Here is a 26277-nt window from a genome sequence, read left to right on the forward strand (position 1 = left end):
ACAACTTTTCCAGTTCTGAGAAAGCATTTTTTAAATATTTGTGTTTAACAATAGGTAGGCCAGCTAGAATGAATGTGATGTCCAATCTATCAGCTTAAACATATCAGCCTACTTTATTTACTTTTTTTTTTTTTTTTACACTGATACAATAGCATTTTAGAGTCACCTTGAAGCCAATATTTGATGTATGGACACTCACAAAAAAAGAGCTAAAGTTGTACCTTTATGAGTACAACATAGATTTACACTGGGGCAATAAACTCAAAGGGACATCTTTTTACTTCATTTACTTCTGAACGGTTCATACTAGCACCTGTTGGGTATACATACTCTTAAGGTCATATGAATAAGGCCATATGAACATTTTAGTGGTAGATATAGGTACAAAGTTGTCTCTTTAAGGATACTGCCCCTGTGACAAACTGGTTTTCCCACATTTTTTATGACTGTGGGTCTAAACAGTTGCACTGAATTAAATTTATCTCCCTTAAGGTGATTAAAAGAAAGAAATCCAACTTTATGTGTGACACTGAAACTGAAAGGTGTTTGCCACGTTCTCTCTCTCTCTCTCTCTCACACACACACACAAACAAACACACGTACACACAAGCACACACACACATTCAGCATCTCTAGCCTCTGAAATTTGTCTCACACATCTTCTTTAAGTTATTAGTCTTGGTGTAAATTTGATAATGCAGATGATCTGTGCATGTGCATGCAGATGTGTTTGTGTCTGCCTGCAAGATTTCAAGAAGAAAACACCAAAGTGTGAAGGCTGCGAACCTGGAGAGGTGAGCTAATTGGGTAGTGTGCGGTTCAGGGCAGACAGACTTATCATGTACGTGACTGACTTACCGTCAGATAATGATGGAGCTGTGAGTATATTGGGAAGGCATTCAAGAGGATTATTCAAGTGTGTGTAAATGATGGAGAGAGAGACTGAGGATTTCAGCTGACCCTTAGATTTGATGGGGATGTGTAGAGGTGTCTGTGATACATGACAGCAGCTCCCCGGGGCTTCACATAGACCAACCACTGGTTTATATTCATCCTGCAGACAGAAAGAGAGAAAAGGAGAGAGAGTCCATTGACTAGAACATAGTGTAGATGAAAAGCAGAATGAGGAATGCTGGATGGACAGTGACTAAAGGTTTCTGTCAAAGAGTCAAAGAATGAAAGCAAATGAAAATGCCACTGAATTCTATAATGTCAATAGGACAGATGTCATGGGGAGACAACATTGTCTTGTTCCAGGCCTTGATGAGAGGGACCAAGTAAAGCTCTATGGTATATCATACTCACTCTGGGTTAAAGGAATCTTACCCATAAATATTTGATCCCTGACTGGGAATTTTTAACTGCGGGAATTTTTGTTGTGAATTAGTAAATAAAGAGATGAATATGCAAGAACAAACCATCAAATTATTATTATTTTTTTTTACAATATGGGAAAGTACATTTTATACAATTAATATTAATTAAATAAATATTGCATAAATAAATCTAATGAAAGTGCTGTAGATTAGTGGTTCTCAACTATGGGGCCAGGGTCCACTAGGGGGCGTCAGCAAACCTCCAAGGGGGCCTTAAGATGTCTTAAAATGATTTACAATTAGACAAAACAACATTTACAATAAGCTAAAAACAGTAAAAATCAAGACATTTCTTATTTTAATGCACACTCTTAACAACAGTTTTTCCAGTATTTGAAGAGCCAGGGTTCCCACTGGGTAAAACATCATGAATATTGTTATAATGAATATATATTTAGGTATGCCAAGTAGTTCTAAAATATTTTATTGAAATTGTAAATATAAAATATTGAAATAATCTTTATTCTATAGTTTTGTCCAGTAAATTACAAACAACTGGAAAAGTCATGTAACTAATTTCCAAATTAGGGGGGTTGGCTTCTAATATTGTTGTGGACAGTGGGGGCCTTGGAGTCAAAAATGTTGAGAACCACTTCTTTAAAAGTTATTTTTTAATTATTATTATAAAATGACATTTAATCCATAACTTTATAATATTTTTCATTATTAAATGCTCGCAAATTAAATAACAGTAAGTAAAAGAATTGTCTGATGTACAGTAATACAGACAAAGTCATGTATTGGCTAAAAGCTAATATTATCCTCCAGCTGTCTCACACAGTTTTTTAACAGAAATATTCCAAGTAAACCTGAAGCGCCCATCGCTGCTTAATCTTCCAGTGGTATCAATGGAAAATTTTCCTCAGTCCAAATGCAAAAAAAAAAAACCTGTCTGGGTACACTGCAGAGGGAGAGCTTTGAGAGCTTTTACTTTAAGAGCTTTATAGAAATAATAAATGTATTTTCCTCACATGATTCTAGTTCAAGAACTTTTACATTTTTTCAATATACTGTAATCCTGGCTGGTAGACTTTCAGTCGTGCTACTTTAATATGATCTTTTATTGGAAGCAGCAGATACCACTGATTTGAAGCCTGTTCATTGGCAGGGGTTGCATATTTGAGGTGTGAATGTAAGGATTTCAATATCACATATTGAAAATTTATTACAAGGTAAGATTTCATGCTTGTTCAGAACCTTACTTTTTCAAGGTGTCACATCATAGCTTCAGTGTGCTGTGACGTCATCAGTCTGAGACATACGCTGTGATGCTGTCATGAGGCTGAGAGGTCACGCGAGTGGTGGCAGGGTTACCACAAACCAACCAAAGTCTTCCATCAGTCACGTGACCTACCTGCATCATGAACTCTGACCTCCAGAAGTGCACCAAAAGGGACGACAACAACATTCGCAAACATTTCAGTTGGACATCGGTACTACACACAAAAGCATCAAATACACTGGAACAATCAGAAATGTTTTGGCTGGGATTTTAACTTTTTTAACTCTATCATTTAAACATGTTTATTTGCCCTTTAAAGATGTGTATACTTATGTGTCACTTATATAACACATCCACAAAAGCAAAAAAAGAGACTTAGAAGGTGAAAACCAAACAAACTAAATGTTCAATGCTGCAAAAGAGGGGAGATTTAAACAAGGACAGAGATTCATTCAGTGTAATTTGATGGATGAATCGGTTTTGCTGGTTGATTGATGTGAGTCAGAACTGTTTGAGATGCGGCTCTCAGCTGGATTTTATTAATTCTGGAAGACATTTTCACAAACTTCCATGGTAATTGTATTTATTTATGAGTTATTCTGGGTTTTTTATGCTGCTTTGCTTTACTTTCCTGACAGGAATAAAAATGTACCTCCTTTAACAGTCAAAACCTGAAGCCATGTCTGAGCAGGCTTCGGCATTACCTTGTTTATGTCAATGGATGTGTTTGTGTGTATGTAGATTCTTCAGGTTCTGATATGTGTCCGTTGGGTCAGTTTCCGTGTGGGAATCTGTCAGTGTGTTTGCCTCAACCACAGCACTGCAACGGGCAGCAGGACTGTCCTAATGGAGCAGACGAAGAGAACTGCGGTAAGACTATGGGCAAGAATGCACAAAGACACGAACAATAGATTCTATACAAATGCATGCTCAAACACACACTAAAATGCAAGTGTGCAGACATTTCAACATTATATTGCCATACACACACGCGCGCGTATACAGAAATATGAATTTTCAAATTACATAAATGACAAAATCAGAATATGTGTGTGTGTTGTAGTGGATAACAGTGGTTGGCCCCATCTGTTTGATGCCTTCATGAAAACAAGGGTCCAGGAATCGAAAGAGTGCAGTAAGTATTCTCATTTGTCCTCCATCTTTTCCTCTTTTGCTGGTTCTTCGTTTCTCTGTCTGAATTGCTTTGAATGTATTTGTGAACTGTTTACAGGATAAACATGCACAAAGACAGCATATATACGATTATCAAAGGCTGATTATGTTTATGATTATGAGTGCTGTGAGGTGTGAGTGTGGCTTTCTGTTCACAGTTATCATTTGTTTTCTAAGCTTTATTTACCAGTACAGGGCTTTCAAAAATACTCCTCTTAGAAAAAATTGGTGTAAACCCATGAATGTGAGATGGGTTTAAATCTCAACAGCTTTCTGTTCGATGGAACAGATCCTTTGAATGTTATCACTGGGTTTTATCAATAGGTGTTATAAATTGATTCGATCAGTATGTGTTACCGTGTAGTTTTATCAATGGGTGTCATTTGGTATTAGATATTAGTTTTTCTCCCCCCCCTTTATTGAACAGTACAGTCAAAAATAAAAAAGAACATAATGTGCACTTTATTTTAAGTCATATTTTATTGAGCTGTTTGAAAAAGCATTTTGATTCCCTTTAGGACTGTTGTGAAATTCTAGAAAACATTCTAAATGTATGCTTTTTTTCCTTTTTTCCTTTTGCTCATATTTTACATTTGTTGAAATTTCTTTCTAAAACAAAATTATATGACACTTCTCAATTGATAGAACATAGAAATATGCCTCTTACAGCGCAGCTTCAAGAACTCATTGAGTTGTTTGTCCCTCTTTCATCTTCGAGTGCCAGAAAGAAGGACACGGACAGGCAATGTGTTTAGTTTGGTGAATATATTGGACACGCTTCATTGTCTCACTTCTGAAGATCAATTTGTTTGCAAAAACTGCAAAACAACAAACTGTTTTAAACTCTGCAACAAACCAATCTGTCACACTTCTGATTTGATTATAAAAACTTCTAAGCAAATTGGCCTAAATGAAAAACTCACCAAAAGAAGATACATTTGCCTGGATGAAAGGGTGGGAAGGAAAAGAAGGGGAATGAAATTGAAACTTGACATCTGACAAAATATTATTTAATGAGTTTTGCTGACTACAATAAACTGCAGAGGGACAGTGAAAAAATGAAAACATGTTAAACAGAACTACAATATAAAGTTAACTGCAACTAAAGCTAATGGAAACGAGGCAAGCTTCAATTTCAGCTAAATGTTTCATTGTCCCTATAACTGTGCAGTTGAAATGTACTGTACAAGTATAAGACTTTGTGCATCAGTAATGGCTTTTTGATGTATGTAAATATATACGTATGTTAATATAGGCCAAGCTTAAAATGCACACAAGGTCATGGATGTTTGCCATCTTTGCTCCATTGAGAGTTAGGATCATATATGAGCCGTGTGTGTATGAGCAGAGGGCAAAAGTGATGACTTGTATTCCGTGAAGACCTGCTGCAGCTCTTTGCAAAAAGCAAATACTCATCTTGAGTATCCTGTGTTAATGCAAGAGGTGTTACTGCAGTGTAGCGTATGGAAAAGGACAGGGCCCTAGGGTAGAAGAGCGAGGTTCAGGTTGTTTTATTCTGGGAGCAATGCACAAGTTTTGCTTGGGGACAGTTATCTTGGAGTCTGATGATCCGACACGCTCTCTCAACAGACTGCAAACAGATTGGGCTAAATGAAGCCACCAGGAAGGTCATACATACCGATTTGTGCTTTTGTGTTTACGCCAGCTCCATTATGGATGAGAATCAAAACATTTCTGCAAAACTTTCTTGCTTAAAACTCAATCTTACTTTCTGTTGACCAAGTGAAACCATTTAACTGAAAGGTTCTTAGCCCACCTGTAAGATGTATGAAGTTAGCAAAGCGTTTGCTTTCTGTCTACCTCTCAGCTTCCACCAATTACTTTTGGCTGGCAAGAGGGCTGGTGCAGTGTTAATAGACTGACCTTAGTGGCACAAACTCAGATTCAGATCATTTGAACATTATTACCCAGCAGTACCAGGGTAGGAGTAAGAGAAAAACTAGAAGAAAGCTTTTAGCGATTGATAGGAGAAAAGGGTGATTCCAAGGGAAATATACGTATTATTAGTTTGGTGCCTGCCCTCTACCATCACCTATCACTGAAGATACCAGCAGGGCTCTTGAAGACAACACAGACAACTAATTTAATTTTGTAGAACAAATGTGTCAAACCCAGCTCCTGGAGGGCCACTGTCCTGAACAGTTTAGCTCCAACCCTAATTAAATACACCTGATCCAGCCAATCAAAGTCTTTGGGTGTGCTAGAAACTTCTGGGCAGGTGTCGGAGTTGGTTGGAGCTAAACTCAGGAGCTGAGTTTGACACATGTGTTCTAGAAAAGTGAGCTCCTAAATATGACAATTTCCCTGCAAGGACCCCGTTACTACAATACAGGCAGCTACGATCTATATTTTTTTATGTAATAAAGACAAAAAAACAACATATAACTTGGGAAATTACCAACCTTTTTTGTTTTGAGAGCAAAATGTAATTCTTGTAATTTAATTTTATTTAAAAAAAAAATTACATTTAACATTTACATTTTAATACCATTTTTCTTTTACTTTTTCAGCCATTTGGTAGAACAGCAAAACTGTCACATACTGTATAGGTGGATAGCAGATTGGACCTGTCAGAGGCAGTCTTTCTAACTGCAGATGTTATGCAGCACTTAACGGGGTCTCCCCCTTGTTATGCATGTCTCTCCAGAGCTTTGGGCTTAATGGCAAGCGATAGACTGCTGCTGCTTTCTGAAAGAAGCTGTTCTATGTGGGCTGAGAGGAGCTCCCAGGGGTGTGATATTGCTCACAACCACTGATCTGTATATGTTCTCTATTATAGATCAGTGCTCACAACACTAATACTGTAAAACCTTGGTGGAAAAAAGGCAGATGTAGATGATGGGAGTCTCATCCACAAGAGTTCTGTAGAGGTTGATAATGGCGGTACAGCTTATTTTAAGTGTACTGTCCGATTAATATTAAAACAAGGGTTCAGTTTATTTGTTTTTTTGTTACATTCTTTTTGCTGAATGATTTGTATTTTGAGGTATTCTGAAGCGTAAGTGACTGAAAAAAACCTCTGCGATTTTATGTTTTAACCGCAGATGGCGATAGAGAGACCAAAGTTCTGTAGTGCAGATTTCATTGAAAACCACTCTATATTTAAGCCTCTATCTCTGTCTCATGTGTTCTACATGCAGATTGATTTCCAATAGCTGATACACAGCCAATGCATGTTTCTTTAAAACCAAATACAGACAAATAGCACTGTTTAAACTGATCAATGACAAATACTGTGGTCTTATTCAATGTTATAGCACTCCACAGTTAAGGAGATTGCCTACTTACTCTCATGGCATTCCAAACCTGTCAGACGTTGTTTCTTCTGCAGAACACAACATTTTAAAATATATTTAAAAGAATGTTTCAGTGTTAGATGACAGTGAAAGTCAGTGAGGTGAGGTTCAAAGGTTTGAGTGAGTAAATGACGACAGCTTTTTCTGAGCAAATGTATGTAATTATTGCAATAATATATTCACATTCTAGCAATCACCCTCAATAAATTTGATCATATCTGAACCTTAATAAATGTCATAAGTAGAGATAGAGATAGGGGTTGACAATAAAGAATGGTGGAAATTTTCAGGTTGTGGCCACCAAAATATTCTCAGTCTAAGCCAGTTTTATGATCTTTTTTTATTCTTTGCTGGGCAGATCGAAAAAAGAAAACAGCTATTTATAGTAGCACAATGTTACAGACAATATATACACACGGGACAACATATACAGTATAGACTATACAGATTAGACAAAGCAGCTAATGTAACATCTGTAATGATGATAAAGCAAATCAGTACAGTAAGTGTCACAATTTTGAGGTTGAGGAAGATCGTTGAGGTAGATTATTAACTATTAAATGGTTTATGGTATAAATGATGCAAGGTATGTGCAATATATGAAGTCTGTGCAGGCATGGCGTGCAGGGTCGTTGAATTCTGACTGCCTGTGGAAAGAAAATGCTCCCATAGATGTTCCTTAGCTTCAGGTCTGACAGATAAATGGTGTCCTTCCCTATGGTGGAAAACAGGTCACAGTGATGTACTGGCCAGTTTTTAGTATCCGCTACAAGGCTTTCCTGTCAGCGCTAAAACAACTTCCATAGGCCAGATAGTGAGTTGGTCAGAACACTCTCTCTGTACAAGCCTTGAGGAGCACCAGTGGGACGAAAAGTTTCTGTGTGGAGTTTGTGGATTAGGGTCTGAGGTAATATGTTGAAAGGTGAATTGAAATAGGGGTCTTTATTTTCCAGGTGACCGAGTGTGAGATGGATAGTGGTTGTTATGGCATTCGGTTGAGCTGTTATAGGCATTCTAGTGAGGGTTCAGAGTAGCTGGGATGGAGGCTTTAAAGGGGTGGTTCTCTGTTTTTTTTTCTAGGCTTGATTGTGTTTATGGGGTGCAGTCTAACATGTGTTAATGCTTTGTTTTTTTAAAAACGCATTATTTTTCACATAATTTACCTTTATTCCACACCGCTATGTCACTTTTCTGAGAAACACGCTGATCATTTCCTTCTTTTATGAAGCCCCGCCCTCAGAAATAGGCGATGGGCTCTGATTGGTTAGCTAGCCCAGTGTGTTGTGATTGGCTAAACCGCCTCTAGTGCACGTCTAAACATCCCGTCCCTCACCTCAGCGGCATGTGCTCCAGTTGTATTGTAAAAAACGGCGTCGCTTATCAGTTCCCAGCGTGTTGTGATTGGCTAAACCGCCTCTAGTGCACGTCTAAACATCCCGTCCCTCACCTCAGCGGCATGTGCTCCAGTTGTATTGTAAAAAACGGCGTCGCTTATCAGTTTGAGCCCGATTGAGAAGCAGAGGATATTATTGAAGAGGATCGTGCAGAACCTGTGCAAGCACGGCTTTTAATGGTAGGCCTATGTTTTTTGTTTGTTGTTGTCTCATACTTTTAGATACGCTGGTATTTGTAAATGCTACTGCTTATGTTAGCTTTTAATATACGGTTTTATCCTGATTAAAGCTTTAATACAGTACGGCAACTGCAATGTCCATGTTTAAAGCTTCTCATAGCTATGTGAAAATAAGTGTATAATTGGAACAGTTCATTGTTATAGCTGAGCTGAATGAGAGAGAGAGAGAGAGAGAGAGAGAGAGAGAGAGAGAGAGAGAGAGAGAGAGAGAGAGAGAGAGAGAGAGAGAGAGAGAGAGAGAGAGAGAGAGAGAGAGAGAGAGAGAGAGAGAGAGAGAGAGAGAGAGAGAGAGAGAGAGAGAGAGAGAGAGAGAGAGAGAGGCAGAGCGTGTGCAGAGCGAGCAGAGGACGCGAGGAACAGTATTGAGAACCTCTGCTTTAGAACATTGATTTTGAAACTTGTGAATCCATTAGAATCGTTAGAAGACAGAATTGCGATTCATATATGAATAGATTTTTACGTGCACCTCTAGTTTTCTCTTCCTCTTCTCTAAAGCAGTGCAGCATGGCCTCGCCCCCTTTGCTGCCTTTTCCCGAGGGCGGGGTTTATCAGGGTTTGTGACGTCATGAACCCGGGAAGTAACCAGCCGTTTTTGTAGGCATTAAACTGCCTGAATTTTAAAAGACGATATCTCCGTTTGCATTGAACTTTCAGCTTCGTAACTTTGCAGATATTGTTTATGCTCAAACAGCAACATTACACACTAATGTTAAAAAAGTGAAATCGCAATCAACCACCCCTTTAATGTATGCCATGACCTGCCGCTCAAAGCAGTTCATAGCAATGGAAGTGAGTGCCACAGGGGAATATTCATTCAGGAAACTTTCACTGGAATAATTATGGTAGATTTGAAACATGTTGAGGGCAGTGGAAGATGAAGTACACAAATCATGTACCTGAAAAGTGCAGACACCCTCAAATAGTATACTCAAATATAAATGTCTGCTTACAATAAGTACATTCAAAAGTTTATTCAAGACTTTGTACATTGTACAAGTACTTGTTTACAAGGACTACTGTTTAGTTAGTTAGTCGATATGCTCCATCTTCCTGCTCAAAATACATCTAAATGCATCTATCTGAAGGCAAATGTTGGTGATGCAGATACAGCTCAGATCTACATTATTATGAATTATTATGAGTCAGTACCACTGATCTACATATATACTGTATATGATCTATTATAGATCAGGGGTCAGCAGCACACACTTGAACTCTAAAAACATTTTACTTCTGTTTTTTTGTTCATTTTGAAATGGGCAAGTCCAAATAACAATTTGTTCAATTGAGATTCGCCCGAACAGGATCATTGAATTAGTTGTTAACTGCTGCATTCAGAACAATTAAATTCACTGATGAATCATTACATGCAATTTGTGAATCCATCCAATCAATTCATTCAAAAAGAATGCTTAATTCATGAATTGGACATTGCTTTCGCATCTTGGAGTGGGTCATGATTTCTTCAGTTCTGAGTAACAGTGTTTTATTCAAATGTTACCCAAGATATTAGTTTATACTTTGGAATGTAGTAACTTATTGTGCTCTTTTCAGTCCCAAACAAACACTTACCAGTACTAAATAAAAAACCCCACAAAAAATAATGCTTTTCCTGACTGTTGAGGTTAGGTGAGACAGACCCAGTTGTCTCAGAGCCTGAATGTGTCGGAAAGTGATTGTTCCAGTCTCACTGGAAGATTAAGCTGTAGATGTCTCAAATGTGTTGAGTGGGTTGAAAGAGCTGAAACTACCTTCTGTGTCAAAACTCTATGAGCCATAATGGACAAACAATATGTGGGAAGACCAACTGTAACAGTGTTTTTGTAACGAATGTTTCAAAATTCTGAACCATATTTAACAGATTTTTCTTTGTTTCTTTTCTTTGCCACATTGATACTGTGTGTTTTTGATGAGATGTGTAATTTTCTTTTTTTCATTATTTCTAACGTATCTTTTTTTGACTTCTCTGATGATTTTTAAGGCTTAAAAATCAAAACTAGTTGTGTTCTGAATTTCTCTCTCTGATTTCAGCTTAACATCAATACACATTGTTTATTCAATTTAACTGGTGCAAGCACGAAACATAGCAGTTTATTTAACTAAGAAACAAAAGCTTTCAGATGGTCATGGTTGTGATGCCCTGCTGGTTTTAAATGGATTGAGCAATGTATGAAAAGAACTGAAGTACAGAATTTATACACTAATGGGAAACACAAAAGGGGTTTGAGAGGTTTTGAGACAAAGGCGTGTTTTGTCATGTTAATGGCAGGAGTTTATCTTTTTGGGAAGTCATAAGGTAATCTGTCTCTGCCTCTTTCATGCATTCTGTCTTTATCAAATTATTTCTGAAGTCAATAATCATTAGCACAGACCCTGTAGATGAAACATTATACACACACACACACACACACACAGGTTTGTTTTTATGGTTTATGGGGACTCTCCATAGGCGTAATGGTTTTTATACTGTACAAACCGTATTTTCTATTGCCCTACACCAACCCTACCCCTAAACCTACCCCTCACAGGAAACTTTGTGCATTTGTAGATTTTCAAAAAAACTCATTCTGAATTATTTATAAGCCTTTTGAATTACGGGGACACTGAAAATGTCCTCATAAATCACCTTCTCGTTGTAATACCTATGTCATACCCATGCTATTATACAAATTTGTGTCCTCATAAACCACATAAACATGCACACACACACACACACACACACACACATTCAGTCAATGAATTCTAATTGCACACTTAGTACCTTTACAAGTACACATTACCCTTCTTATCTAAAACGAAATGAAATTGCCTAGCCAACCATATTCATTATTTATATGGAAACTCTTGCTTGTCAAATACCATTCACCATTTATTTTCAATGAGCAATGTTCCTGTGGGATTTCTAATGGCCTGTTTCTGTCTCTTTGTTTTCAGTGTTAGATGTCTATCCAGATGTGTGTCATTGTGAGGGTCGGAAGGTGAACTGTAATGGCAAAAACCTCCTCCATGTACCTGCTGTATCCTCTAATGTAACTGCACTGTAAGTATAACAGAGAGCAAGAGACCTTCACCTCCATTATTCATAAAAGTAGGACTCTGACTTTGACTCAGGTTTACTGGTTTTAGAGGGGTTTTAGGTACTCGTCAGTCTGCCAGACTAACTGGCTGACCAGTGGAACCCACTAGGACCAGTAACCCACCGTAGGCTGGTTGCAACTGTTTTTGTTTTTTTAATCAACAGGGAACAAGACACTAATCACTATATTTGTTTTCCGAATGTAATAGCTGCTATTTTCCTCCCACACTTCCTTCAGGGAGCTGAACAGTAACAAGATCGAATCTCTCTCTCGTGATCTGTTCATCCGCTATAGACACCTGGAGAGACTGTGAGTGACACTTCATCCTTTCACCTCATCTTTTCCTCCCCTAATCCTTCTCTCTGTTATCTCTTCTAAGCTTAAATGTCTAAGTCTCCTTGCCTTGAGCTCTAGTCATGATTTATAAATGATGATTAGCAACCGCTTTGCAATGATTAGTTTTTACTTTTCTCTGAAATAGCAATCAGAGAGGTTTCAGAATATGTGTGTGTATGTTTTAAGGGATCAAAACAACAATTTCAAACATGTTTGATATCTTCCGACTGGATGGAATGGAATCATAGTCTGGAGCTAAAAAACTGGAGTCTGTGACCATCAAACACTACGTGATTTTCTATGGAATCTGTTAAACATTGTATAGTGTATTCCAGGCTTCACAAATTGGCCAGTTGGACTGTAACTGTAAAAGTAACTGCAAAATTGCAGTGGAAACTGTAAGAATGTCTCTCCCTGGTGTTAGCAAAACAAGCTATTCAAATTGAAGAGATTTAAATAATAGGCCAATATTTTAATGAATTTTGCCTCAGTAGGAAATCTGCATCAGAATTTGATGGCAAATGATGGCAGAATATTGCAAATACTGGTTCCTCATATTAGCCATCCAACCAAAAACAAATATATTAGGAATAAAATCATGATATTTCTAGTTTGTATATTGTATTTATGCTGCAAATGGTGCGATGGCATTTACCTAAATGATCCTAATGTAGCAGTGATATGGGAAAATACAAAAATGCAAAATACAGTTTACATGGCCAATAATTCACTTGAGCTGACATTCTTCTCACTCCCCCCCCATCTCTTCTTCATTTGTCACTAAGTGCAGTGGAGGTTTTAAAGCTCAACTTCCTTTGTAGAGTTCAGACAGGATGACATTTTTATTGCCCATCAAAGTTCAACTCTGTAGCACTCAGTATAGCCAGACAACATTTACTCTTAGACAGCTGAAGAAAGACAGAGAAGCCCTCACAAGACATCTCATCAATTAATCATAACAAATGACAGACATTGCTTGGAAAACTTCATGATTAAGACAACCATCACGCGTTCATGGTTTGGTGTAAATAAACAAACAAAAAATTCTCTTTGAAAGGTTTAAATATTTTTGTTACCACAGCAACTATGTTTTGCTTTTAATCTGCATGCCGGTTCTGTCAGTTCATTGTGTAAGCATGTTTTTTTTAATAACTGATATGCTATTTTAAGGGAATTATTTGTTTCCATTAAAGGGCTTATAAGTTTACTGATATGTTCCCTACTATTCAAAAGTCTGGGGTTATGCTCACTAAGGCGTCATTCATTTGATCAAAAAGTCGTGCTAATATGCTAATTTAGTGCTCAAGAAATATTTATTTTTGAAAACAGCTATGCTATTTCATTGGATCAAATAAAGTCTCTGATGATCAGCATTTAATTTAAATAAAAATCTTTTCTAATTATACAAATTCAATCTTTTGTCATTATAAATATCTTTATGTCACCGTCAAAATAAATAAATAAAATAACATTAAATCAATTATTTCATAATTACTTAGCAATTAAATGAATAAATGGAATACTGATTTAAGTAGATTTTTTTTTTATTATGTGAGAAGAACCATGAAACTTGCACACTGTTGAATTGGGTGCCAGGCACATGGCAACCAATTATACATTATGCAAAAAAAAAAAAATAAATAAATAAAATTATACAAAAATATTTGACCGCAGGATGCTACGATTGACTATTCATTTCTTTAGGGGTAAAACTTTTTTAATGAGGCGAAAAATACACAGTGCGCCTAGAGTGACAACTCAAACTGCAGTGAATATTCTCTCTCTCCACAGACATTTGGAAAGTAACAGTATAGAAATGATCGCCAAGAGGGCATTTTCAGGACTGATCTCTTTGCGTAAACTGTGAGTAGTGAGTAAATGAGATGAATGGCTGTGTGTGTGTGATTGTGCACATTTATATCAGTGACACTTCATGTATAACATGACATTGATCCTTCCCTGAGCTCCTGTTTAAATTATGGTGTAACTGAACATCGCTGACTATCTGTCTATGTAATTATGAGTGTCCCATCTGTTTCTTCCTATCCTAGTCAGTCTGAGCCTTTCATCATATACTCATTCATCCATGTAAAAGAAAAAGAAGGGGAAGAAGGATGTAACAATGAGGATGGTGGATTAGGCTTGATTCAGGCAGAACAGATCCGTGATCAAAGAATGAATTTTAATGCATCTTAATGCTGTTATGTGTTTATGTATGCTTCAATCTGTACCTGGGCTCTTACTTTCGGAGGATTGCTTCAATATATACATAACTAATCAACATTATACTTCACTAATCAGTCTCTTATGGGGGAAAGACTGAGAAAGGAAGGAAATCACTGAGTGGAGGAAGGAGGAACAGCAGTGATGGTCATACATTAGATATTCATTGTAATGACACGCTTAACAGAACCCATTTAAACATCAGAACCTCCATTAAAGTGGCCTTTTCTTTCTCTTTGTCTCATTCTGTCTCTCTCTTGATTTTTCTTTTTCTTTTGCAGTTTTTTGAGTCAGAATAAAATCGCGTCTCTGAAAGCAGGAATATTTAGTGACCTCAGCAGTCTGGAGTGGCTGTAAGTAGGAAAACACAGACACATACACACTCACATAGTGGATGAAATGGGATGATAGGTGCGATTTGATCGGGAATTGCAATTTCTTTCTCTCTTCCTTTGTCTCATTCTGATTGTTTCTGTCTGTTTCATTGGCGCTTTCCCTCTCTTTCTTGCTTGTTTTTGCTCTTTTTCAATCAGACATAATTGATGGATTGTGGTTGTCCTCTGTGAGAAAGAAAAGCAGAATTCATTTAAATGAATCTCGGGCCTTTCAGGGCTAAGATTAAGACGGGTCTGACCTGTTCTCATTACCAAACAAAGCTTCAACATGCCCTCCTCAGATGACTTGGGGTGGTTATTTTCAGATGGTTCTCGGGTCACTTTTTTTGAATATATTGTAATTTGTGATAAGGATGTTCATTATTTGATGTGTGTTTGTCTGTGTGTAGGATTCTGGATGAAAACAGAATATCGTCTCTGTGTCAGAAGTCTTTTGAAGGCCTGAAATCTTTATTTTTCCTGTAAGAGCGACCTTCTAATTTACCTTGACAGATCAAATTGATGAATATATGATATACAGTGTTGGGGGTAACGCATTACAAGTAACGCGAGTTACGTAATCAGATTACTTTTTTCAAGTAACTAGTAAAGTAACGCATTACTTTTTAATTTACAATAAAATATCTGAGTTACTTTTTCAAATAAGTAACTCCAGTTACTTTGTTTTCCCATTCATTGACTGACAACTTTCCTGTCCCCATGTTGAGAGAAATCAGGAGTAAGTGCAGAGGCGCTGTGTGAACAAAATGTTACTGTAGTTCTAGACTAAATGTCAACGTGCATTTACTCATCTCACTTGCACAAAAACAGATTCAGTATTCCTCAAAATGAATGAAAACAGTGCAATGCAAACCTGCAATAATTAAATGTATTAAATAACACAAATATCTTTTATGCATTTAATCACATTTTATTAATCGATATCTTTGCTGCCGACTTTTGATGATCCAATTCAGCCATATTAATAAGCAAAAATGACATATGTTTTTCTTTCTTTTTGTTTCATTTCTGAAGAGTGTTGAACTTTCTTCTCCTGCATTCTATGCTTCATGCAATCCAGAATGGCTGAGACGTATTCGTTTCACTTTTGGTGTGAAAGGGCCTTTACATTTGCCAAAAATAGAAATTTTTACATTAAAAACAAATTAGCAAGCCCAGCTCAAATGAGAAAAAGTAACGCAAAAGTAACGTAACGCATTACTTTCCATAAAAAGTAACTAAGTAATGCAATTAGTTACTTTTTTAAGGAGTAACGCAATATTGTAATGCATTACTTTTAAAAGTAACTTTCCCCAATACTGATGGTATATGCAAAACTATTGTGCATAGGCCTACAAGACAGGAGGATAAATAGAAAGGAGTATGCCTGTTTTTCATTTATTGTAATGTGTATTCTCTGTTGATTGTATTGTATCGCTCAACAGTATGTTTATATATGTATTTTGCAGGTCTTTATTAAATAACACTGTCGAACAGTTTCCTAAAACTTCAATTTGTCTTGAGACGCCCCGTCTCAACTGGCTGTGAGTTACAAACATAATACTTAATTGTCAGTGGATCTATGAAGTATTTGGACACATAAGAAACACTTCAACATGTGAATTAGATAAGAAAATAATCAAAGCTAATGGCATTTATTTTAAAGCTACAGCACAAGTCCACTTTTTAAAGCACTATATGTTTATAACAATAGATATACTGTTAATGAAGATACCAATGAAGATAAAAAACAGACACTTTCTGATTGTCAAACATTAGTGGACCATGGCTCTAGTTATTGTGATGAACTATACCTGGTTACTCTGCTCAGACATCTATGTGAACTTGAGGGGAACTGACTTTATATATCCACTAAAACATCCAGTTGGCCAAGAATAATATCAAAAATGGCAAGAAAATTGAAGCAAGTTCTGAGAAATGTCTTGCCGTGATTTGTTTGTGGACGCACTGCCTGCATTAGCAGAAGGTTTGAAAGACGTGCCTACATGTTACTCTTATCACACCTGTGGTGTTAGGAATAATAGTTTCTATCCGGCTTTCGGGCTTTTCAACTTTCCGACTTTGTTGATGGTAAAATGTGGGCAATAACTGGGTCAGTTAATTTTGGAAGTACAAGCTATTGTTACAGCTTTGTTTCAGTAAATGATCCTTTTTTTTAACTGGGGAGTAAGTTCTGAGTTCTGAGTGTTACTCTATTTTCGTATTGTAATGAGAGAAAATTTGATTCCTCATAGTATGAACCCCTTTCAAGTGTCCTAATATGTTTGGAGCCACCTTTGTTTGTTTTTTTCTAAACCAAAATCTTTATATTTAATAAAGAATAATGTATTTACATCACCCACTCTACACACTCCGGTGATCAGCTGAAGGTGTTTGTTTCTGCAGGGAAATGGAGGGGAATAGAATTTCATCTCTCTGGGCATCTAGTTTTAAGAACTGCTCCTCTCTTACTGTCTTGTGAGTATCCACAAACCACACATACAATGTAAACTGCAGTGAGTGTTATGGGATCCAGGGTATGTATATTATAGACTGTTTATTTGTCACAACTGAGTTTGGGAGAAGCGGACAGAAGTGGGGCTCATCTACAGCTCCTTCTGAGTCTCTCAGCTCGGCTGGAAACACTTACAAATAAATGCAGATTTAGGTTGAACTGAATAATTTAAGACCTGAGTAGATTAAAGACATCAGAAGTGAATAAATTACAATAATTACTCATGTTTTAGATGTACATGTTGATATGCATCACAAATATCTGGTGCAGTGGTGTAAAGCTTTTGATTTGATCTGTCAGTGGCATTTGAAGGACAGTCTGTCCTGAGGGACTGAGCCTGCAGCATCACGACAGCTTCTCTCTCACTCTTCCCATGTATTTTGGTGTCTTCAACTACAGGCACTTTTATGTCCCAGAAGTTGTTTTTAATTAAAACTGACAGATTTGAATATTTCATTATTTTTTTATTTATTTTTTTTACAAATTTTCAGAAGTCCAATGAAAATCTAGAAAACAATAATAATGGATTAAAACAAAGTAAGACTTGTGTGCAAACAGAATGTGATAATAATGCTATTGTGTATATTGATTTCACATAATCTGAGATGTGGTGGAAATTATGCTTGTTCATTCAGAAAATATGACAAATTACATAATTCTACTTTGATGCATGTATGTGGACTTGTATTAGTTGACAAATAAACTAATGTGAGCATTCGCAACAGGCCCAAAAGTGCTTATACAATAGTTAAAGAAACACTCAGGATGAAAATATACATTTTACTGAAGTGTAACCTAATCTTACATCAGACACAACAGTTTGTTGTGATATCTGATCCAGCTCAGACAATCTATTTCTCAATTCAAAGCGGTTTCATTTATCACGACAGGCCACGTTTCTTCAAATATGTAAATATTTTAAGTCTTTTGATATGTCCAGTGCTTTTCAGACCTAATCTGGGACTGCCAGTGTGTCCTTGTGTACTTGAGCATTATTGAAAATGTTTGAGATGGTTCCTGGAAGCATGAACCAGATGGATAGTTCTTAAGTGTGATCTTCAGACTCTATTATGACCCAGAGATAGAGGCAGAGCTGATTTACATATAGATGTATATGACTTCATTCTGCGGCACTGAAGGCCTTGCTGAATTGGGGTATACGTTTGAGGTGGTGCGATTATATGTATGTCTTTTTCTGGTTTAGAGCGTTAAGGAGAAACCGCATTAGCACCATTGAGGAGGGAACATTTGCAGATATGCAAAGATTGATAGACCTGTGAGTATACACACAAGTAAATGGAGTCCCTAGATTACATTTTTTGTCATCATATTTTCAGTTCATTGCTTATAAAAAATGTGTGCACCAGAGAGAAAGAAATAGATTGTATTTGTGAGTTTTTAAGAGTTAGTTCACATACAAATGAAAATTCTGCCTCTCGTTCTCATTTACTCACCCTCATGTCGTTCCAAACCTGTATTTCTTTCTTTCTTCCCTGGAACACAAAAAAGGGATGAAAAATGTTTACATGGCTCTCTCCCATAAAGCATACAGAAATGAAAAGCAGAAAAGGGCTGAAGTTTGTATACACTCACAGCTAAGGTCGAGGCCAAGAGTTGGAGTCCATTAGGTAAGTTTTGCTCTGTCACATAAAGCTATCATATAGCTTCAGAAGACTTGGAATATAGCGCACAAGTTTCATCTATGAAGCACCATTTCTCTTAATTTGCCCTGGTCATGTGTTTTGTTGAATACATGAACATTCTTCAGCACGTCCCCTCCTGTGTTCCATGAAAGAATGAAAGTCATACAGGTGTGAAACAACACGTAGGTGAATACATTTTGACGGAATGTTCATTTTTAGGTGAACTCTCCCGTTTAGCAAATCTCTGCTGAGATTTGAAGGCAGACAGAGAAAGACAGAAAGAGAGACACCTGCTCAAATAATCTCAGCCTGATAAGCACAAATGGTAGAACAGAGCTTCTATTCGAAGATCTTTTAGATTTATTTAGCCTATTTCATGAATGATTAAGTTGAAAAATGATCTACTGAATTTGCTGTGACTTGATTTACAGAGATGTGTCTATGAACCAGATTAAAGACCTGCCTCCATCTCTGTTCCAGAACCTCCAGAACCTCAAACAGCTGTGAGAGCCACATTCTGCACTTTATTATTTATGTTGCAAATTGGGTTGTTTATAATCCCTTTTTCTACGCTTAAAAGTTCAACTGTAATTTTATTGAGGTCCCTCAGTTGCGCAATACTTCAGTGTTACTCAATTTGTATTTGTGCTGATCTGCCCTGTGATTCATTGATTGGTTGAAAGCCTTTTCAGAAGAAGTGACATGCCTTATGAATCACAGAAGCATAGCGCAGCGTTTATCGATATCTATTTTACTATTTGTGTGTCTGTGTGTGTTTGTTTCAGAAATATCTCCAACAATCCCTTGGCGCATATATACGACAATCAGTTTGACAGTTTGGTGAATCTGCAGTCACTGTGAGTAAACAGAAGTAAACAGAACATAAGTTATTATATTGATGCTGTGTATTAGGGGGGATCTTGTATTTAATCATGTGTGCATGATGTATGCAGAAATCTACATCATATTTACATGATCTTCATGTCCGATACATGACTGCTGGTCTCAGCAAGTGATCAAATTCAGACTGTTAATCAGACAATAATTAAATATCACAGTGAATGAGCGCTTTATACAGACTCTGATTAGGCATTCAATTATGGTTACAAACATATTATTTTAATCTTATATGATGGGTTTCATTATAAGGATAGGGTTTCACAATAAATGGGTAAAATTTAGGTTATTTTGTGCCTGTTTTAATAAAGAACTTGCAGGTTTAACAAGCATTCAGGTTCTGTCACTGGTCTTTGCATTTTCCACACAGTGTCTTGGAGTGAAGCAGCTCAGCGGGTTTTTTTTCACTTCTGCTGCTTGAGCTCTGTAGACCTGCACCACGTGATTTACATAAATAGGACATATTCCTGGATCGACATCATATGTTGTTCCTGGAAATTCATTCCTTTCAGCAAGTTGTAGCCCTGCTCAGAAGACATGTTTAGTGCTCAGAGGATCAGGAGACTCTTAAAAATCCTTAGGTGAAATAAAAATAAAACTAAATTAAACACTTGCTGACATAAAGTAAGATTGGTGAGTTGTAATATAAATGAGATCTCTTCTGAAACTTTGGAGTTTTCTGAGTCATATGTGAGATTGAGGATCTCAGCCGAAAAATTGAGTAGAACATTAAACAAAGGCAAAAGTTGTAATTTGCTCTTCATTTATTTCTGAGATATTAAATAAATCTAATTTATGATTTTCTAAGTGGTATAGAAATCTAACTTAATGGGAACCCTAACTATAATCCTAAAGTCGGACACCAGTGACTGGAAGAGGTGGAGGTACTGGTCTGCTTAGCTCTAATGATTGGAAATTTATTCCTTTACCTTCTCTGGGTATTAGCAGCTCCTTTGAATCACATTCAGTCACTATTACCCACCCTTTTAAAATCCATTTTGTAGTTGTTTATCGACCCCCAGGACCACAAGGTAACTTCTTGGATGAATTAGGTGTACTGCTCTCAACCTTTTGATCTCAAGAGTCAAGTCAAGTCAAGTCACCTTTATTTATATAGCGCTTTTAAAAATACAGATTTGTCAAAGCAACTGTACAGCATTAATTAGGAAAATAGTGTGTCAATAATGCAAATTGACAATAGTAAACACTCAATTTTCAGTTAAAGGCAGTTCATCATTGAATTCAGTGATGTCATCATTTAGCTCAGTTCAGTTTAAATAGTATCTGTGCAATCAAGTCGACGATATCGCTGGAAATTAAGTATCCCCAACTAAGCAAGCCAGAGGTGACAGCAGCAAGGAACCAAAACTCCATCGGTGACAGAATGGAAAAAAAACCTTGGGAGAAACCAGGCTCAGTCGGGGGGCCAGTTCTCCTCTGGCCAAGAGAGTGTTAACTATGGCTACTCACAAATCAGGCAACCAACTGGACCTTATATACACACGACACTGCTCCACTGATCATGCACTGGTTACTTCACTACACACCTCGGATCACTTCCTCCTCACTCTTAACTTCAACATGGTTCCTGACACAACACAAACCCCTCCACATGTCATCTTTCGACGTAACCTACGCTCAATCTCACCCTCCCAGCTATCTGCTATGGTTTCATCTTCGCTTCCTTCCCCTAAACAGTTATCATCTCTTGATGCTAACAGTGTTACTGATACTTTCTGCTCCACTCTTACATCTTGTTTACTGTCTGCTCCTTGTCTTCCAGGCCAGGCCGTACCACCCCTTCTGCCCCTTGGCTATCTGATGTTAGACGCGAGCATCATTCTAAGCTCAGGGCTGTTGAAAGGGTGTGGCGCAAATCAAAAAATACTACTGACCTTAATGTTTATCAGTCACTCCTCTCTTCCTTCTCTACTAATGTCTCCACTGCTAAAAGGACATACTATCATAACAAAATTAACAATTCGTCTAACTCTCGCATGCTCTTTAAAACATTTTCCTCCCTCCTTTGTCCTCCTATCCTTTCTAATCATCCTACTACTTGTCCGTTTGATCCTATTGCATCTCATCTCCTTCAAGCCATTTCTTCTACAGTTGTACCTGCACTCACTCACATCATTAACACATACCTTCACACTGGTGTTTTTCCCTCAGCATTTAGACAGGCTCGTATAACCCCCCTTCTTAAGAAACCCACTCTTAACGCTCTCTTGGCAGGTCTTCCAGCCAGTTCTATCAAACCTTTACAATAATCCAGAACGCAGCAAGATTAATTTTAACGAGCCAAAAAGAATGTACGTCACACCTCTGTTTATCAATTTGCACTGGCTACAAATAGCTGCTCGCATAAAATTCAAGGCATTAATGTTTGCCTACAAAACCACCACTGGCTCTGCACCCCTTTACCTAAACTCTAGCACTCTCTATTCTAATTATATTCTTTATACTTTGTATAAACTTGCCCCTTTTAGACTTGCACTCTATTTATTTACTAACTGCTTGTTTTCTTTAAAAAAAAAAACTAACACTTGCTTCTCTAAGCTTTTTGTATTCTATTTGTTTTCTTTTTATTCATAATACAACAAAAGCAACAAAGGCCTCTAACACTAGCTTGCTCTATTCTTTTTCTATTCTATCTGTTTTCTTTTTATTTATTATATGATTTAAAAAAAAAAACCTTGCTAGGTGTACTGCATTAAGCTAACTGGGACTTGTTATAGTACTTGTATATCATTGCTCTTTTGTTGATTTTGATTGATTCCATTGTCCTCATTTGTAAGTCGCTTTGGATAAAAGCGTCTGCTAAATGTCTAAATGTAAATGTAAACTGCAGTATTCTCCAGCCTTTGTTTATTCATCTGGCTATACTGGTCTACAATTCGCTGTTTTATTGGCTTTTAAAATGTTCTTGTGTTCTGGATAAAACACCTGATGAAGGTAAAAATATGCATCTGTCTATTCTGTGTGCAGGAGTATGGAAGAGGTAGAGATTCCCAACATCAGCATTAGGATGTTCCGGCCCCTAACTAACCTCTCTCACATGTGAGCATACTAAAATGTTATTGTAAAACTTAGATTTTCCAATGACATATATACATTTTCTCTAATTTACTTTCTTTGTTTCCCTTGATTTATTCCATTTTTTTATTTTATTTTTATATACGTTGTTGAATTGTGGCCTCTATGGAGAGTTATCAGTATGTTCCAGACCTTCACATTTGCGCTCAAATTCCTTGTACACCACAGTCTCTCATGAGTCAAGACAAACACAACATAAACCTCCATTAAGCCAGAAAGTCACACAGCTCGCCCTCTGAGCGAGATACAGAGAGAGGTCATTACTGTTGAATGTAGGCTGGATGGTAGCTGTCAGTCGGCGGGTGAATGTTTACTGCATTTGAAAAGTCAAACCTGCTGGTAAATACAACTCAGCTTGAACTCCTGATTTTTTCACAAGATTATCTTGCTTCTCTCAGCTTGAGAACTATCTTGAACTTTTTTTCCATCATATTTAATATCTCCAGAACAGATGTGTTCCCCTCCAGGGAAATGAAAATGAAAAAAAAAAAGAAAAGTAGTAGAGTGTAGGCCTTCAGAGAGATTTTTCAATGGAATGCCATCATTTCTTTATGAGGAATCAGTCCCCTCCACACCAGCACTGAACAAAAGAACTGCCGCATGCCGAGGAGAAATGCTGTATAAAGTCTTTAGAGCTCTGAACCTCACGCTGAACCTGTCCGCACTTTGATGTGGAGATGAGGTTTTCGGAATTGTTACTTTGCAGATATCAGCCGTGCTAGAAATTCACTTTTGTTCTGAGACAGGCCCAGTCTAGCAGACTGTGACAGTAATATAAGGTTAGCACTGCATTTTACAAACCTGTTGATTAGTTTGATGAGGCGTAAATGTGAACAAGAACTGTTTGTGTGTGTTGTAGTGAAGCACGCATGTTTTAAGAACAGATAGAGAAACAGATCCTCTGTTTGGGCTGAAGTGGTTGATTGTGCAGCAGGGTAAAGTGTTCATTCAGATACAAGTATTAGGTAAAGGTTTTTATTTGAACATGTTCAAGCATGTTTTCTTAACAGATTCTGTCATAATTTACTCATCCACATGAACTCATCCTAAATTATTATTTTTTTCATCTGTGGAACACAAAAGGTGAATTTGTAGGTGAATATCCTGATGATTCTTTTCCATATAATTAAAGTGAATAATAATAAAAGTGGTTCATATCAGCTAAACCTGTTTTAAGGACTGTTAAAAGATGGACTAATGTGACTTAAGTGCTATATCTGAAGCCATATTAAAGCTTTGTCTAACACACTGAAATTTAAGTCATAAAAAGTGTCAAAAGAAAGATAACGATGTTCAGTGTTTAATAAACAAGTAGTTTTTAATTGGATATTTCCAAAGAAATAGTTCATTCGTTTATGAATCAGACTAATCTGTTTTTCAAATATCACTTCAATATTCATTGGATAACAGCTCAATGAGTGGATGATTTTCCAAATGAATAATACTTAAAATTTCAATTTGTATGACATAAGAAGTTGCATTGACTATTTTTATGATATTTTTATGACACGTTTTGGTCATTTCAAAGCTTGACAGCCCCAGTCCTCAGTCAATTTATTACACTGAAAGAGTAGTCAGGATACCCTTTTGGTTCCACAGAGTTCATACAGGTTTGTAAATACATGAGTAAATGATAACAGAATTTTAATTTTTTGAGTAAAAACTTCCATTAACCAATGTTTATATGATTACTGATGAAGTATACAATTATGTGTAAAACAACTTTGCTTTTATATTCTCTTTTTTTTTTTGTTATTTATGTGTTGGATAATTTCAGTTATTTTAAGCGTTTTGAGTTCTGTGGATATTCTCCCAACGTGCGGAGCTGCAAACCAAACACAGACGGAATCTCATCCTTTGAGAATCTGCTGGCAAACATTATCCTGCGTGTGTTTGTCTGGGTCGTCGCCTTCATCATTTGCTTCGGAAACATCTTCGTCATCTGTCTGCGGTCCTGTATCGCTTCAGAGAATCAACATCACACCATGGCCATCAAATCCCTTTGCTGTGAGTCCATTATACATCAAACATAAGTGTGACACAACCAATATGCAGCTCCTACTCAACCCCAGTGAATCTCAAATGATCAATCAGTCCAAATCCATTTCATGCACTAAAAAAGGGAGACACAAAACCTTTCAAACTTAAAATAGTTGTCTGACTATATCAGATAAGAGTGGCATTTCTATATATCCATGACACAATAAACTAAAACACCTAAAAGTCAACATAAAACAGCTTTTCACAACAGCAAAACACAACCTATTGTAATTCTGTAAAACTTTAGATTAAAATAATGCTGTAATGCTTTAGACTAAATATTCAACAAGAGAAAACTAGGGGTGTGCACAAATAGTCAAATATGCAATCTGAGAGCTTATGATCTTGAGACATATGCTTCCTTTAAGGGTGTATTCACACCTGTCTTGTTTGGTTCGATTGAATCGAACTCAAGTTTGTTTCCCCCCTTGGTGCAGATCTTTTGGGCAGGTGTGAATACAGCAATCGCACTCGGCACTCGCACTCGGCACTCGACCCAGCTGAAGAGGTGGTCTCGGTCCCGTTCCAAACGAACTCTGGTACGCTTGAGAATTTCTGTCCAATGAATGGATTATTTTAGCACACGTGTGGTTTTGTTTACAATTTCTGGTTCACTTGCAAAAAAGTCAGTGTGAAAGCGAACCACACCAAACAAAAAAAAATCAACATTGTATTTTTTCCGGACCAAAGCAAGTGAACTAGTGGACTTTCCTGGTGTGAATACACCCTAAATTTCCTCGGGGAAGAGTGCTTTAAGAACAGAAAACACAAAGCGCTGTAAGAAACTTTGCTTTGCACACCTTTATCTTTGTGTTTCTCTGGAACGTCTTTGCGGCGCGTGTTCTTATTCTTATCAGACTGAGGAGCCAACTTTCATGTGGATATTATTGTTTTTCTCAACATTAACATGATGTGAGCCAGTATAAACATGATAAACATAGGCCGACTTGAGTGTATGTACGTCCTGTACTGTAATTGGCACAGTCTGCTTTATTTTTTCCGTTTGCTCTGCTTAAGCTTGAATGCTTTTGTTCTTTGTGTGTGTGTGTGTATATATATATATATCAAGTTTTATTTATATAGCACATTTAAAAACAGCAAGCACGGCTGACCAAAGTGCTGAACAAACAAAGACATAGAACACAGGGCAACCCACAGATTCATACCATAAACTCACAGTATTAAAAACACTTTACAGTAAGATTGTATTTGTTAGATAACATGAAATAACAATAAACAATAGTTATGTGGCAATTATTCTTCCTAGGGTTAATTTCAAAGTTAAATCTGTTAAAATTATTTAATGCACAATGAACAAACATGAATGATCAAGTGTTTGTATTAAATAACATTCA

The 26277-nt window shown here is 36.9% G+C and overlaps 1 protein-coding gene across 1 annotated transcript in view; it reads left to right on the top strand.

Moving 5' to 3' along the window:
• The first annotated feature begins 3343 nt into the window (after window positions 1-3343).
• The window catches only part of LOC107655900 (relaxin receptor 1-like), a 30906-nt gene continuing 7972 nt past the window's right edge, over window positions 3344-26277 (top strand). Inside the window, exons 1-14 of the mRNA XM_016443512.1 lie at window positions 3344-3468; window positions 3662-3733; window positions 11656-11761; window positions 12036-12107; window positions 13926-13997; window positions 14639-14710; window positions 15142-15213; window positions 16201-16275; window positions 17138-17209; window positions 18451-18522; window positions 19321-19392; window positions 19675-19746; window positions 22775-22846; window positions 24660-24889. Of these exons, the coding sequence (XP_016298998.1) occupies window positions 3357-3468; window positions 3662-3733; window positions 11656-11761; window positions 12036-12107; window positions 13926-13997; window positions 14639-14710; window positions 15142-15213; window positions 16201-16275; window positions 17138-17209; window positions 18451-18522; window positions 19321-19392; window positions 19675-19746; window positions 22775-22846; window positions 24660-24889 (1243 nt within the window). The 5' untranslated portion in view covers window positions 3344-3356. The remainder of the gene's footprint in view (window positions 3469-3661; window positions 3734-11655; window positions 11762-12035; window positions 12108-13925; window positions 13998-14638; window positions 14711-15141; window positions 15214-16200; window positions 16276-17137; window positions 17210-18450; window positions 18523-19320; window positions 19393-19674; window positions 19747-22774; window positions 22847-24659; window positions 24890-26277) is intronic.

The sequence above is a fragment of the Sinocyclocheilus anshuiensis genome, unplaced genomic scaffold (assembly GCF_001515605.1).
Source record: "Sinocyclocheilus anshuiensis isolate Anshui unplaced genomic scaffold, SAMN03320099.WGS_v1.1 scaffold860, whole genome shotgun sequence".
In the NCBI taxonomy this organism is placed as follows: Eukaryota; Metazoa; Chordata; class Actinopteri; order Cypriniformes; family Cyprinidae; genus Sinocyclocheilus; species Sinocyclocheilus anshuiensis.